The sequence below is a fragment of the Chiloscyllium punctatum genome, chromosome 22 (genome assembly GCF_047496795.1).
Source record: "Chiloscyllium punctatum isolate Juve2018m chromosome 22, sChiPun1.3, whole genome shotgun sequence".
In the NCBI taxonomy this organism is placed as follows: Eukaryota; Metazoa; Chordata; class Chondrichthyes; order Orectolobiformes; family Hemiscylliidae; genus Chiloscyllium; species Chiloscyllium punctatum.
Genome location: NC_092760.1, coordinates 43462278 through 43476336, shown reverse-complemented (window position 1 = coordinate 43476336; position 14059 = coordinate 43462278). Strand labels below are relative to the sequence as shown.

The 14059-nt window shown below is 38.4% G+C and overlaps 1 protein-coding gene across 7 annotated transcripts in view; it reads left to right on the top strand.

The window, feature by feature from the left end:
* The window catches only part of LOC140493583 (synaptotagmin-7-like), a 698518-nt gene that overhangs the window by 48207 nt on the left and 636252 nt on the right, over nt 1-14059 (top strand). Inside the window, exon 1 of one of the 7 annotated variants that reach the window (XM_072592180.1) lies at nt 4350-4380. The exons of the other annotated variants lie outside the window; for them this stretch is intronic. Within the exon in view, the coding sequence (XP_072448281.1) occupies nt 4365-4380 (16 nt within the window). The 5' untranslated portion in view covers nt 4350-4364. Of the gene's footprint in view, nt 1-4349; nt 4381-14059 lie in introns of those variants that run through there. 7 annotated transcript variants of the gene reach the window in all.

The following is a 14059-nucleotide window of genomic DNA, read 5'->3' as shown; positions in this document are numbered from 1 at the left end:
AGAACTTGTGATGGATTCATTTATTCTGCACGTGGTCAACATCCATGGGAAAGATGAGCTTATGTTACTGAACCAATTTTATATAGCCAAATCAAAGGCACTGAGCTTAATCCAGAGCCCCAAAATCACTCATGCTGTGTATTCTTTCAAACTGTATTTTTAAGTTACTATAGTTTGTATTGATTTTGATTTGATTTTGAAGAGCCAAAAACCTTTGAAGCACAATAAGAGCAGGGCAAGTTTGAAATTACCATTGTGGAAAATATTGGACGCATGTTTAATTTGTTCTCGTGTTCATCTCTGCATTTTGTTAATAGGAGTGAGGTTTCATTTCAAATTGATTTACACTTCCTGGTGATTGTACAGGTTGAGCAACTTCACAAGAGAACTTAATCACAACTGTGAACCACACCCATGAATTTTCAACGTACTTTTAAATACAGATTTAATTTCAGTGATTCTACAGGTTGTCCAGCTAATACACTGAGAGACGAGTTATTATTTAATTGTGATCATTGATTAGAATGTTATTTGGATAGCTAAAAGAAAATTGGTGTACTCTCACTTCAAGGATTCCTTTGATTCTTTGCAGTACAGATGGAGACAGGTGCAAATATCAATCAGTTTCATTTTGAGAATGCAGAATACACTGCTAGTTCAGATTTTGAATGTGTACTGAATGCTTCAGTTTACAAGTGACACATTTAAAGGAAAATAGCCAGAAACTATGAACTTATGTCAAATTCCTAACTCCCACTGTTATTTTTATAAAGAATTTCCAACTAATGTTGGAGAGTTTTACTTTTGGTTTGATTGACAAAATTACTGAGAGTAATAGGTCATAGAGATGTACAGCACGGAAACACACCTTCGGTGCAACTCGTCCATGCCAACCAGATGTCCCAACCCAATCTAGTTCCACCTGCCAGTATCAGGCCCATATCCCTCTAAACCCTTCCTTTTCATATACCCATCCAGATGCCTTTTATATGTTGCAATTGTGCAAGCCTCCACCACTTCCTCTGGCAGCTCATTCCTTTCATGTACCTCCCTCGGCCCCTTATGTCTCTTATCTTTCCCCTCTCACCCGAAACCTGTAGTCCTGGATTTCCCTACCCCAGGGAAAAGACCTTGTCTATTTTCCCTATCTATGTACCTCATGATTTTATATACCCTCTATAAGGTCACCTCCGCCTCCGACGTTCCAGGGACAACAGCCCTAGCCTATTCAACCTCTCCCATTAGCTCAAATACTCCAACCCTGGCAGCAGTCTTGTAAATCTTTTCTGAACCCTTTCAAGTTTCATAATATTCTTCCGATAGACAGAAGACCAGAATTGCATGCAATATTCCAATGTCCTGTACAGCTGCAACATGACCTCCTAACTCCCTGTATTCAATACTCTGACCAATAAAGGAAAGCATACTAAATGCCGCCTTCACTCTCCTATCTACAAGCGACTCTACTTTCAAGGAGCTATGAACCTGCATTCCAAGGTCTCTTTGTTCATTAAGTGTATAAGTCCTGTTAAGATTTGCTTTCCCAAAATGCAGCACCTCACATTTATCTGAATTAAACTCCATCTGCCACTCCTTAGCCCACTGACTATTTGATCAAGATCCCATTGTAATCCAAGATAGCTTTCTTCACTGTCCACTACACCTCCTATTTTGGTGTCACCTGCAAACTTACTAACTATATCTCTTATGCTCACATCCAAATCATTTATATAAATGACGAAAAGTAGAGGACCCAGCACTGATCCTTGTGGTACGCCATTGGTCACAGGCCTCCAGTCTGAAAAACAACCCTCCACCACCACCCTCTGTCTTGTACATTTGAGCCAGTTCTGTATCCAAATAGCTAGTTCTTCCTGTATTCCATGAGATCTACTCTTGCTAACCAGTCTCCCATGGGGAACCTTGTTGAACACCTTACTGCAGTCCATATAGATCACATCTACCGCTCTGTCCTCATCAATCCTCTTTGTTATTTCTTCAAAAAACTCAATCATGTTTGTGAGACATGATTTCCCACGCACAAAGCCATGTTGACTATCCCTTATCAGTCCTTGCCTTTCCAAATACATGTAAATCCTGTCCCTCAGGATTCCCTCCAACAACTTGCCCACCACCAATGTGAGGCTCACTTGTCTATAGTTCCCTGGCTTATCCTTACCACCTTTCTTAAATAGTGGTACCATGTTTGCCAACCTCCAGTCTTCTGGCATCTCACCTGTGATTATCAATATACAAATATCTGAGTAAGAGGCCCAGCAATCACTTCCCTAGCTTCCCACAGAGTTCTAGCGTACACCTGAGGATTTATCCACCTTGATGTGTTTCTGAAAAAAGAGCTCGAAAAATTAAAGAAGTCACTTAAAATCTTTTGGGCAATTATTTGCAACATTTCAGAATTGATTTAAGTCTGAAACAACAGTGACATGGTTTAGTTGAGACTAAAACTGCTACAATCAGCAAAGTATATCAAAGTTCCAACATTGGCAGCACATATACAAGCATATCAATGAAGTGAGAGGCAAATTTCAAAAGATGACTCAGTTTTTCATATTATTAACCTCCTACCCCATGCCAGCACTAAAGCAATCAAAAGCTTTTAAACTTATTCATATCATGGGTCCTGAAAAAAAAAGGATACCACACACAACTAAAATCAACAAGAGATAATGTCATCATATTACCACTGTATCCTGGATGATGATTATCTCAGTCAATGGTACTCCACGATACAGCCTTCAAGAAACCATCTCTCAGCATATAATGAATCGCCAGTTCTGTGCATTGATAACATCACACAGCATTGCCAATATGTACACTCATCTTAACTTTTTGAAAAGTTCCATCAGGTAGATACCAATGCCCCAGTGGTAGAGCGTTATTAGTACATGCAGATTTCAGTCTTAATTCATGAGCTTCAAGCAACACCCACTAAGGTGAAACAGACCATTTGATGGAATAAAATATTTTCAACAATTCCCAAGGATGTGACTTTAGTGAGACACAATTAGTTCTCTCTTTACTTATTGCAATTATTCTTAGTATCACACGTTTATAGTTTGTTCTAATGTACTGCATATTTGATGGAAATCCATTGCTAATAGATTATAAGCTCTGATCATATTGAATGATGGAACAAGCTTAAAGAGCCGACTGGCCTGTTCATACTCCGAGTTTTAAAGTTTCGAACCAGATCCATACATAGATATTTCTCAAGAGCTAATCAATATTGTAGTAACCTTTCTAGGAAAAACATTTTCTTGTTTAAAAAATTGTTTTGTAACAGTGACTACCTAATTGTGTTGCAAAAATAATGCAATTGGTGTTAATAGGTATAAGGATGTGAAGCTGGTCATAATATGCTTTATAACCAACAAATATGAGTACAACTCTGAAGGCCTTGTCCCATGACCACCTACTGACAGCTGCCACACATTGGTTGCCAAACACAATGATCCTCACTACAATGTATCCCAGCCATTTGGAAAATAAACCAATTCATCGTTGTTCAATTCGCAAAAATCTGCCAAAGTTTAGTTTTCCCTTCTCCAAAATTTTTATATTTACCAAAATTATTCAGAATGAATGAAAACCACGCCAAATGATTTTCTCTCGTCGTTTTTGCTTGGAACCATGTGCAAGGGATCCAATTTAACTGTATGGATTGCCTACATACAAAGATATAACAAGATAAAAACAAGTGATTGCTTTCTCTACTTTAATAACAAGGAGAAGTTTGTCTTTTACCTTCAACCTTTATCTTTGCTATCACTCCAGGTTTCGTCTTTGTGAAGATACTTTATTAATTTGGGTTTTTCTTTCTCCACACAAGTCCTATCTATCTCAGTCCTTAAAATGGCTGAAGGCGTTCCAAGAATCCAGGCTAAAAACGGCTGTGATTGTACTCTAAATACAGATTGCTGGAAGTGTCTCAAACAGGTTACTTCACCATTTTAAAAGTCATTAGTTTTATTCTCCACTAAAGCCGAATCAAACACAGTAAAACAAAAGTAAGGAGGTGGAAGCTCAAGGAGCAAGCTTTGGAAATTAAATCCGGAGGCAACTTTTCCTTGTGCCTTTGTTGAATATATTTTCAGGAAGGCGTGCAAAATAAGCCCCAGCCCAACTCCTTCCCACATGTTCTTGAGCTGACCCCCTTGGTGGATAGACACTGAATTTGTTTCCCGTCATAATTTATTTTCATGCAAACTTTTCAGACATATTCTGACATATCGCTCGGATAGTAGTCACAGCTTACTTCACTCCTGGGATCCACTAGCTGCCTTTGTTCTCCTTTCTGCAGCTCCAGTAGTGCACGCTATCCAACTATTGGCACTGCTGGTGCCATGACTAATCAGATTGGTGAGTAGCCCTCTCTGTACTAATTTAGTCTACCCACAGCATGCAGTTGCAGTGTGATTTTTGTTTTAATACAGCCAATGTATGATTACAAAATTTCTAATTGTCTTAAGTGCAGTAAATGTGTTTTGATTGTCAAAATTGTTTCTGCTGTAATTACTGCAATTGTGTAATGTAATGGCAAATGCTGTACTTGTTGCAGGAATGTGTGTATAAAACACATTAATGTATTTTATCATCAGAAACACAGAATTTCCTTCAATCTTAATAAACGATTTTCTGACATGGGAAATCTGAAATAGAAACAGAAACTGCTGAAAAATGTACACAGAGAAAATGAAACTTGTGGATTAATGCTATTCATCTGATAAATTTAAAGGTGACAACTGAAAATGAAGCCACTACTAGTTAGATCACTTGATTAATGATTGTGCACTACGTTTTCATTTATTTTCCAATTTATCTTACTCCATTTCTTTCATTGAGGGAAGTGTGTTTTCTTGCTGACTGTGTGAAATTTACTATTCGCATGTAATGTGACATTCAATTTGAATGGTGGCTTTGAATCTTGTTTTTAATGTCAGCTGTTTAATATGGATAAAAATTTCTATTTTAAGTGAAGTCTGTTTCAAAAATCAAACTTATTATCATTTGAGGAGTCCTGTCAATTCTGCAGAGTAGTCCTTACCTAATATCTGGTGACTTGTAACAAAATTGGCAGAGCCCTCCCATAAACCAGTGAAGCAATTCATAACATTTTGTTGATGAGTCACCGTACTTGAAGCGTTAACTATGCTTATTTACCATGCCCTCCCACAGATGCTGCTAGATCTGCTGAGTTTCTCCAGCATTTTCAGTTTTTGTTTCATTACATAGATATCTTTGGTAAACCATGTAGCCAAAGTTCCAGACTCCTCTATCACCAGCTCTGAGCAGGCCCAGTCCCGCTGACAGAACAGACTCACCAGAAGTGGCGGCACAGTGTATACACAGTCAGGGCAAAGTTGCCCTGGTCCTCTCAGTATTGTCTCTGGAACTCTGTCTCGTGCTGACATGTTTAAAGTGATTGAAGAAGCTCAGCTGATGAATCAGTGCTTCTTTGTGTTGAACATTGTTTAAAAGAAGCTGTGAGGATAGCAAAGACACAATGTACTCTGGCCAAGGGACTTCACTGTCCAATACCAAGTGTGCCTCATGCAAAGAATGTACCTGCCAGACTGGGTGTGCAGCAGCTTGTGATGGAACCAACAAGAAGGAATGCCTCCCCACTTGATTGAGTACAGTTCTAATGAGACTTGTAGCCTCACTCTACTGGGGACAAAACAGGCCTCTTTATGATTGTTACTTTGTCCACCATCTTAAAACAGTCACACTTTTCATTACTGATGCACAGTGACAGCAGCATATACCTTATTCAAGATTCACAGCAGCAGCTCACCAAGCCTCCTTCAAGTGACCTGTGCCTGAAATAATAATAGTAGCAAATGCGTGGGAACTCTACCAGCTAGCATTCCCCTTCAAGTCACACACTGTACTCATTTGGAACTGTAGTGATGCTCCTTCACTGTTCTGACCCAGAGATAGAAAGCCAAACCAATCAGCCTTATTTATCACTGGATTCACAACACAGTGAAAGTAAATTATTCAGTAGCCTTTAAAATTGCCTATTGTTCCTAACAAACAACAAATTTTGCACGGAAAGAAAGTGAGAACTGCAAATGCTGGAGATCAGAGCTGAAAATGTGTTGCTGGAAAAGCGCAGCAGGTCAGGCAGCATCCAAGGAACAGGAGAATCGACGTTTCGGGCATGAGCCCTCATTCCTGAAGGGCTCATGCCCAAACGTCGCTTCTCCTGCTCCTTGGATGCTGCCTGACCTGCTGCGCTTTTCCAGCAACACATTTTCAACAAATTTTGCACACCAGGTTCATAACAAACAAAAATTAACAATTTACTATGAATACAGTAACTTCAGCAGGATAAATCTAAATAACAAAGTAATCTAATGATTTTTTTTAAACTTCTGGCAGGCAAGTATTTAATTGCTGTGTTTGGTGTGCCTTTCTGGTTGGAGTCCTTTTGAAAGTGGGCCACACTCTCTCCCAGGAGGTACTGAGCAATTGGAGAGCTGGTCACTGTCCAGTCTCTGCAACATCTCCACTAGTGCTGGCTGCTGCTGGAACTGTCTGGAAGGTGAAGAATTAATTAAAACAACTGCCTTCCTCATTAGTTCAATGTGGGGATGATGGGCCTGGTAAGTCCCAGTGAGGTTTTGACGGGTCAATTTGGGGTTGTTTCAGTTGCTGCCAGGGCCCATCCACAGGCTGCACATTGCTCTAATAGGAGTTCACCCCAACCTACCCACAGAGCAATAAGGCACCATCAGTGCTTACAAAGTGATCTTCCTACACAGTGGTATGTCCAACTGCTGCAGGCCTTAGCCAATTAAGGTTCTCTTCCTGTCTCAGTTGGCATCTCTGAGAAGACCATTATGCAATTTCCCTACCCCTGGTAGAGTGTCAGTGCAGGAAAGCAATGGGCACTCAGTACTAGCCTTCCTTCTCTTTCCAGTTTTTCATAAAGGGCTGGTAAAGTCGAGCCTGGTGAGTCTTATTTGAAGGAACAAACAAAATTGAAGCCATCCTTCTAGTGTAGGAAGAAAATTAAATAGGTTATAGAAGAAGCCTTTTGCCAGAGAATAGATGAGTATGGTTCTTGCTACCACAGCACCTGGTGGAAGTGAATAACCTGGATGCATTTATGCAAAGCATGTGAGAGAGAAGGGAATTTTTGGTTATGCTGGTAGATGGAAGGAGACTGAAGTGCTAACATGGGCTTGCTAAGCATAATGTATGTTCTATGTAATGGCTTTAATTTACCAGCACCCCAGTAGTCCTTCAAAACACTTCCAATGGATTTTTCAACTGAACTCGCACTACTTTAATGCTTTGCTAAATAATCCACTTGATATGCTATCCTATTTGGCTTCATTGCAGCAGTGCAGTTGCACAGAGTTTTTGTTTAAATATGCATACTTTATGTGTGCTTGAAAACTTCAATATTACAGTGGAAATTTACTACTTAAATACAGTGGCTTGGGACTTTTGGTTCACAGAATCTTAATACACACAAGGAGACCATTCAATTCATTGTGTTTGTGCCCGGTCTTTGAAGGAACTAACAATTAATCCAATTCCCCTGCTGTTTTCCCTTTTCTTCTCTGTTTTGCATTGAAGAGCATGAGCTGAAAATTAACAAGCATCCACTGAGACAAGATGTTTTTTTCTCTACCAAGGTCTATTAGATGGAAAATTTGTATTTGGAAAATACAATTTGTTGCTGAATAATTAGTATCGATAATGATTGCTAATTATTTGGGTGATGAGCCTTCAGAAATGAGATTAAAATCATGTTGAAAACCCAATGAACAAGTTTTTATATGACTGTTGTGATGCAGTGGTTGCCTCCCTCTCTCCGAATCAGGAGTCCTGGGTTCAGTTCCCATCTGCTCAGGAGGTGTATAATAACATCCTTGAACAGGTTGATTAGAAAGTATCTGTAATGTTTTGCTGTCATGTTATCAAAATAATATCATTCACAAGCTAAGAAAAATAAATTATTTAGAAATGAAAACAGCTGTAATACTGTTGTTAACTCTGTGAGAGGTCCCAACTGCTTCTAAATTAGAAAAAACTGGTATTGCATATAGGCCAGAGAAGCACCTGGATGCAGGAAAATTAGGGCATATGACTAAATAAATACTTTTTTTCCTCCAGTTGAATAACCCGATAAATTTTAAGGTGGGAAAAGAAAATTTTGAGATGGAAAATTTAATGGTAAAAATCAAACGCAGTGATAAATATTGGCATGACTGATCTTGGGGGCTATGAAAGGTGGGGCAAGGAAGAGGAGAATTTCTAATACAGAAGGATGTGTGGATTTTTGCTTTACCAGGCAGCATGAGCAAATATTGTTTAAACCAGCTTTTGCAATTCTAAATCAAAGAAAGCTGTTAGTTAAATGTTTTGAATAGTAGTGTCAGAAGATGGAGGAAGTGGCAGTATCACGATTTTTGGTTGTGTGGTCAACTGGCCCACAGTGTAAGCTAGTTTCAAGGAAAGGGGAATTTTACAAATGCAAAAGTGTTTGAAGAGTTAATTCGTTACCCAACAGGATCAGCAACTGAAGTATAAACATGTCCAATCATGCCAAGTATTTTGTTCTTTGTATCATTCGATCTTGCGTATCAGTCTAAACACTTTGGAGCTCTGTTTACTGCAAACTTGAATGCTGCAAATTCTTTGGGCAATTCCTAAACCTCAACTATTTTGCAACCAGGAAATACTGCTTAATTTTAAAACAGAGTTATTAGGTTTATCTATTTATTTAATTAACATTAAGGGTGTGTGCGTATTTTGTTTCATTGCATTTCAAATGGGATGCACATTTCTGTTGAACTGAATAAAGTTAAATCTCATGAAATAATGTATGTTTCACAGTTTTGGCTATAGAATCTGCCATTAAGATGAACCCCAAGCTTTTAAGAAATCTGAAAGCTTTCAATTATAAACTTCACTGAGCACTATTAATGGAAACAAAAGAATCTCTGTAATTTTGAGATTAATAAATGAATGTTGGCATGTATGATCAAGGAAAAGGCTATTTAGCAAGTACTGCTGACAAAATATGTGACAAATTAAACTTTTGTCATTGTTTCATTTTTCCATTTAATTTCTCTATGTCCAAGAACATAATCAACTTGCAAATAAAGCATCTCAAAATTTAGAAGGATAATACACTATCATTTAGCTTTGAAGAGATTTATCTGATGTAACAGTCACATTGAATGTAGAGATAAATAATTTAATGCTGGAATTAAACAAAAAAAGCCATACTTCTTGGTCTGTGCCTATTTTGTATAAAACTCATAGGCGAGTCAGCAATTGAAGGTTAAGAAATTCATTTTGTGTTTTGGAAGTATTTGTATGACAGGATTGTGGTGAAATTAGGTAAGAATTTGAGAAGATATTTTGAGATCTACTTAGAAAACTGTTCTGTCCAAGATGATATAGATATTATCATGTGATACAGATACACCCATCCAAGAATAGAAATTCCAGCATAATATCTGCTGAAAATATTATAATTAACAATGTCTTTATCATCTTAATTTATTTTCCATTTTTTTTAAAAGATGCAATGCCCAGAAATTACTAGAAGCAAACCTACATCTCTATGCTTTATTTAGCAGAAAATGTGTGGAACTTGGCAGCTAAATTTGTCTGTATCAGAAAATAACCCTGAAATCTCACTTAGTCATAGAGATGTACAGCATGGAAACAGACCCTTTGATTCAACTTGTCCATGTTGGCCAGATACCCTAAATTGATCAAATCTCATTTGCCAGCCCTTGGCCCATGTCCTCTAAACCCTCCCTATTCATATACCATCCAGATGCCTTTTAAATATTGTAATTGTGCCAGCTTCCACCACTTCCTCTGGCAGCCCTCCCATACACGCACCACCCTCTGAGTGAAAAGGGTACCCTTTAGGTCCATTTAAACCTCAACCCCCCCCCACCCTAAACATATGCCCTCTAATTCTGGACTCCCCCACCCCAGGGAAAAGACCTTGTCTATTTACCCTCTCTAAGCTAGTCATGATTTTGTAAACCTCTATAAGGTATTGTACAGGAATTTTAATTAATGTAATTCCCATTGTCATTACTGCTGAACTATTGTGTGCCTTGGGTGTAACCTGAATTTCCACAGCCTGAACACAAGGTAATTGCTGCTGGCACTCAAAAATGCCTGTAATACTGAGCAAGTCTGGCAGCCTCTGTGGTTAAAAATGTAGTTTACATTTCATTAGAAGTCCTTTCATCAAACCTTGGAAAAGTTAGAAGTTTGGTTTCAGAAGGAAGTGGCAAGAAGAAAATGGAAAAACTGTGATGAGGTGAAAGGTAGAAGAGATGACATTGTGAAAAGTTTCATGGTGCATTTCTGAAGTGAGTAGTAACGGGATATATAAAGTCACAAAATCAATGTCCAGATGTCAAGAAAGCTACCTTCAGAATGCAAGCAGAGGAAACCATAAATAACCAGTGATTTTCAAAGAAACAAAACACATGATTGAAGTACTCACTGTTATGAAGGTGTAATGATACTGTAACTTTCAGAGAGTAGAAAAGCTTGCAAAACTGCCTGACACAACACACAGTGTTCTGAACAAGGTAATGATGTAATACATGGTGGACACAAATACAGTAGATGGGTTGCCATGAGACAAAAACAAATTCAAATTTGGCCAATCAGTTTAAATTATTCCCCAAGATATCAAAATCCAATCAAATTTCTAATTTAGTATGTTGATAATTTTCAAACCAATGAAATTATCTGATGTATTGGGGTTTAAAACTGGACATTTTTAACACTTAGAGGGAGAACTACCCAAAGACCATGCTGCTGGTTTATGAGCTCTTTGAGAGGTACCTGTCTGTGGAAGAAGTCTGCACAGCAGAACATTGCACCCGACCTGGAGAGAATCTACAAAGGAGATTCGACAAAGCTGACTAGTTTTTAAACATGATTATATTTTCATAAGTCTTAATTGGGATGTTTTATCAGACTAGTATTGTAGAGTGGGAGGTAAAAGATAGGTTTAAGAGAAAGGACTTCTAAATAGATGTTGGTTTTAATATTCTCTGTTGGACTTAAAAAACAAAGTTGTTAATTTTTACTTTAAATAGTGACCTCTGGGATAGCTGTCTGCCCCTCGAATTTTAACAGATTACAGCAAGGGGTGAATCTTTTCTGCATTGCTGGTTTAAATTAGCAGAGGGATTTACCTCATGTCTAACATCACTCAATAGTTTGTAGAAAATATGCAGGTACAGCAGGCAGTGAAGAAGGAAAATGGTATGTTGGGCTTCATAGTGAGAGGATTTAAAGTCCAGAAACAAGGATGTCTTACTGTAATTGTACAGGACCTTGGTAAGATCACACCTGTCAGGATAAAAAGAGAAGGAATGGTTCCAAATGACTGGGGAACCCAGAATCATGGGTCACAGTACGAGAATATGGGATATGTCTTTGACTGCTTCACTGAGGTGAGAAATTTCTTCACACAGTGAGCAGTTAGCCTGTGAAATTCTCTGCCACAACACGGTTGAGGCCAAGACACTGAATGCTTTCAAGAATGAGTTAGATATAGTTCTTGGGAATAAAGGGATCAAAAGGCATGAGAAGAAAGTGGGAGTATGGGATTGATTTTGATGATTGGGTAGGCAATGGCCTTACTGCTGGACTATTAATCCAGAGAACCAAGTAATGTTCTAGTGACCTGAGTTCAAATCCCACCATGGCAGATGGTGGAATTTGAATTCAATTTTAAAAATCTGGTTGGAAGAGTCTAATCATTTAATTAATCCATTGCCGATTGTCAGGGAAAAAAAATCATGTTTCACAAATATTCTTTAGGAAAGGAAACTGCCATCCTCAGATCCACAGCAATGTGATTGCCTTTTAACTGCCCTCTGAGTAGCTAGGGATGTGTAATAAATGCTGGCCTAGCCAGTGAAACCCTTATCCCATGAATAAAATAATGCTGTGATCACTTTGAATGATAGAGCAGCTTCAGTTTCTATGGAATACCGAATAATACCAGAAGTAAATGGACTAATATGCCTAGTATTCAAACATAAGCTGCAACTCATCTTGCCCAAGGTCATGAAATACCTGGGTTTTTTTTGCAAGATGCACTTGTGTATTCATCACCTTACCAATATTTAACAATTATGGCTGACTGATTACTGAAGCTTTGTGTTTTCACTACCTAATAGCAAAGACATCAAGAAATTAAATGAAGCATATGTTGACAGATTGCTCTGTTGACTAGTGTCTCAGGCAAAAATAATTTATCTTGCATAATTGCTATTGTTTCTTTTGGATTGAATAATGTCTGCTACAGTTACTACTTAAAAATAAGTGATAAGTTATTCTTGACAATGGCCATTGATCTTATGTGCTGAAACTGGAAGGCTCATTCAATTAACATGAGAGAAACCAGTTTGAAGAAAAATGCAGATGTAATGATCTTGGATGCATGGGTTAAAACAGAAATGTATATCTTTGGATCATGCACTATCGAAACAGTTTTCATAATCTCACTACTTGTTGATATTAACTAAGATAATTAAATTAGATAAATGTGAGGTGCTGCATTTTGGGAAGCAAATCAGGGCAGGATACACTTAATGGTAAGGTCCTGGGTAGTGTTGCTGAACAAAGAGATCTCGGAGTGCAGGTTCATAGCTTCTTGAAAGTAGAATGGCAGGTAGCTAGGATAGTGAAGAAGGCGTTTGGTATGCTTTCCATTATTGGTTAGAGCATTGAGTACAGGACATTGGTTAGGCCACTTTTGGACAATTGCATGCAGTTCTGGTTTCCTTCTTATCAGAAGGATGTTGTGAAACTTGAAATGGTTAGGAAAGATTGACAAAGGTGTTGCCAGGATTGGAGAATTTGTGCCATAGGGAGAGGCTGAACAGGCCAGCGCTGTTTTCCCTGGAGCGTTGGAGGCTGGGGGGTGACCCTATAGAGGTTTATAAAATCAAGAAGGGCATGGATAGGATAAATAGACAGTGTCTTTTCCCTGGGGTGGGTGAGTCCAGAACTACAAGGCACATTTTTAGGGTGAGAGGTTAAAGATATAAAAGAGACCTAAGGGACAACGTTTTCATACAGAGGGTGGCATGTGTACGGAATGAGCTGCCTGACGAAGTGGTGGAGGCTAGTACATTTGCAACATTTAAAAGGCATCTGGATGGGTATATGAACAGGAAGGGTTTGGAGGGATATGGGCCAGGTGCTGGCAGGTGGGACTAGATTGGGTTGGGTTATCTGGTTGGCATGGACAAGTTGGACTGAAGCGTCTGTTTCAGTGCTGTACATCTCGATGACTATGGTACTGAGCCTTGTTGAGCAGAAGATCTGAGGTTGGATATCAAGACTGTAAATTAACTGTTGCTCACTAGGTTAGCTTTTTGACATAGTACAGTTGACTTCAGTATCCTTAGGTTACAAAAGAAATAGTATATTCAGAACTTTCAGATGTTTTGCTGTGTACAGTAAATATTCCACACAAATGGGTTATTTCATTGCGGACCTTTATCCTGAACTGAACTCAAAATTACAAATGTATAAATGGGTTGTTTGCAAAAATATTGTCTCATAAACCTCTGTGAACTCGTCATACAGTTATGTTTAATGAGCAGTAACATGGTCAGTACTTCCACACCTAAAACATTCAGCATTTGCACAGCAAGAAATCATAAATTCCCAACCAGGAATAATCAAGGTGTAAAATGAATAATGAATAAACTTAATGCTTATTTCATCAATTTCTTAGTAGCAGTGATATACCAGAAAAAGGGCATCCAATTGTGTTCTGCTAATGTAAACAATTCATGAAGAATTTATTAAATTAAAAAAAACCTTGCAGCAGAGGTTACAGGCCTAAGTGTTCTCCTGTGGGTGACATCATACGAGAATATTATGCCAAGAACCAACAAAATACGCTGGAAGTACTTAGACAGAATCTGCTGGGAGAAACAGAGTTAAAGTTTCAGGCCAGGAATACCTTTCATGAGAACTGAAGAAAGCTAGAAATATAATGACTTTTGAG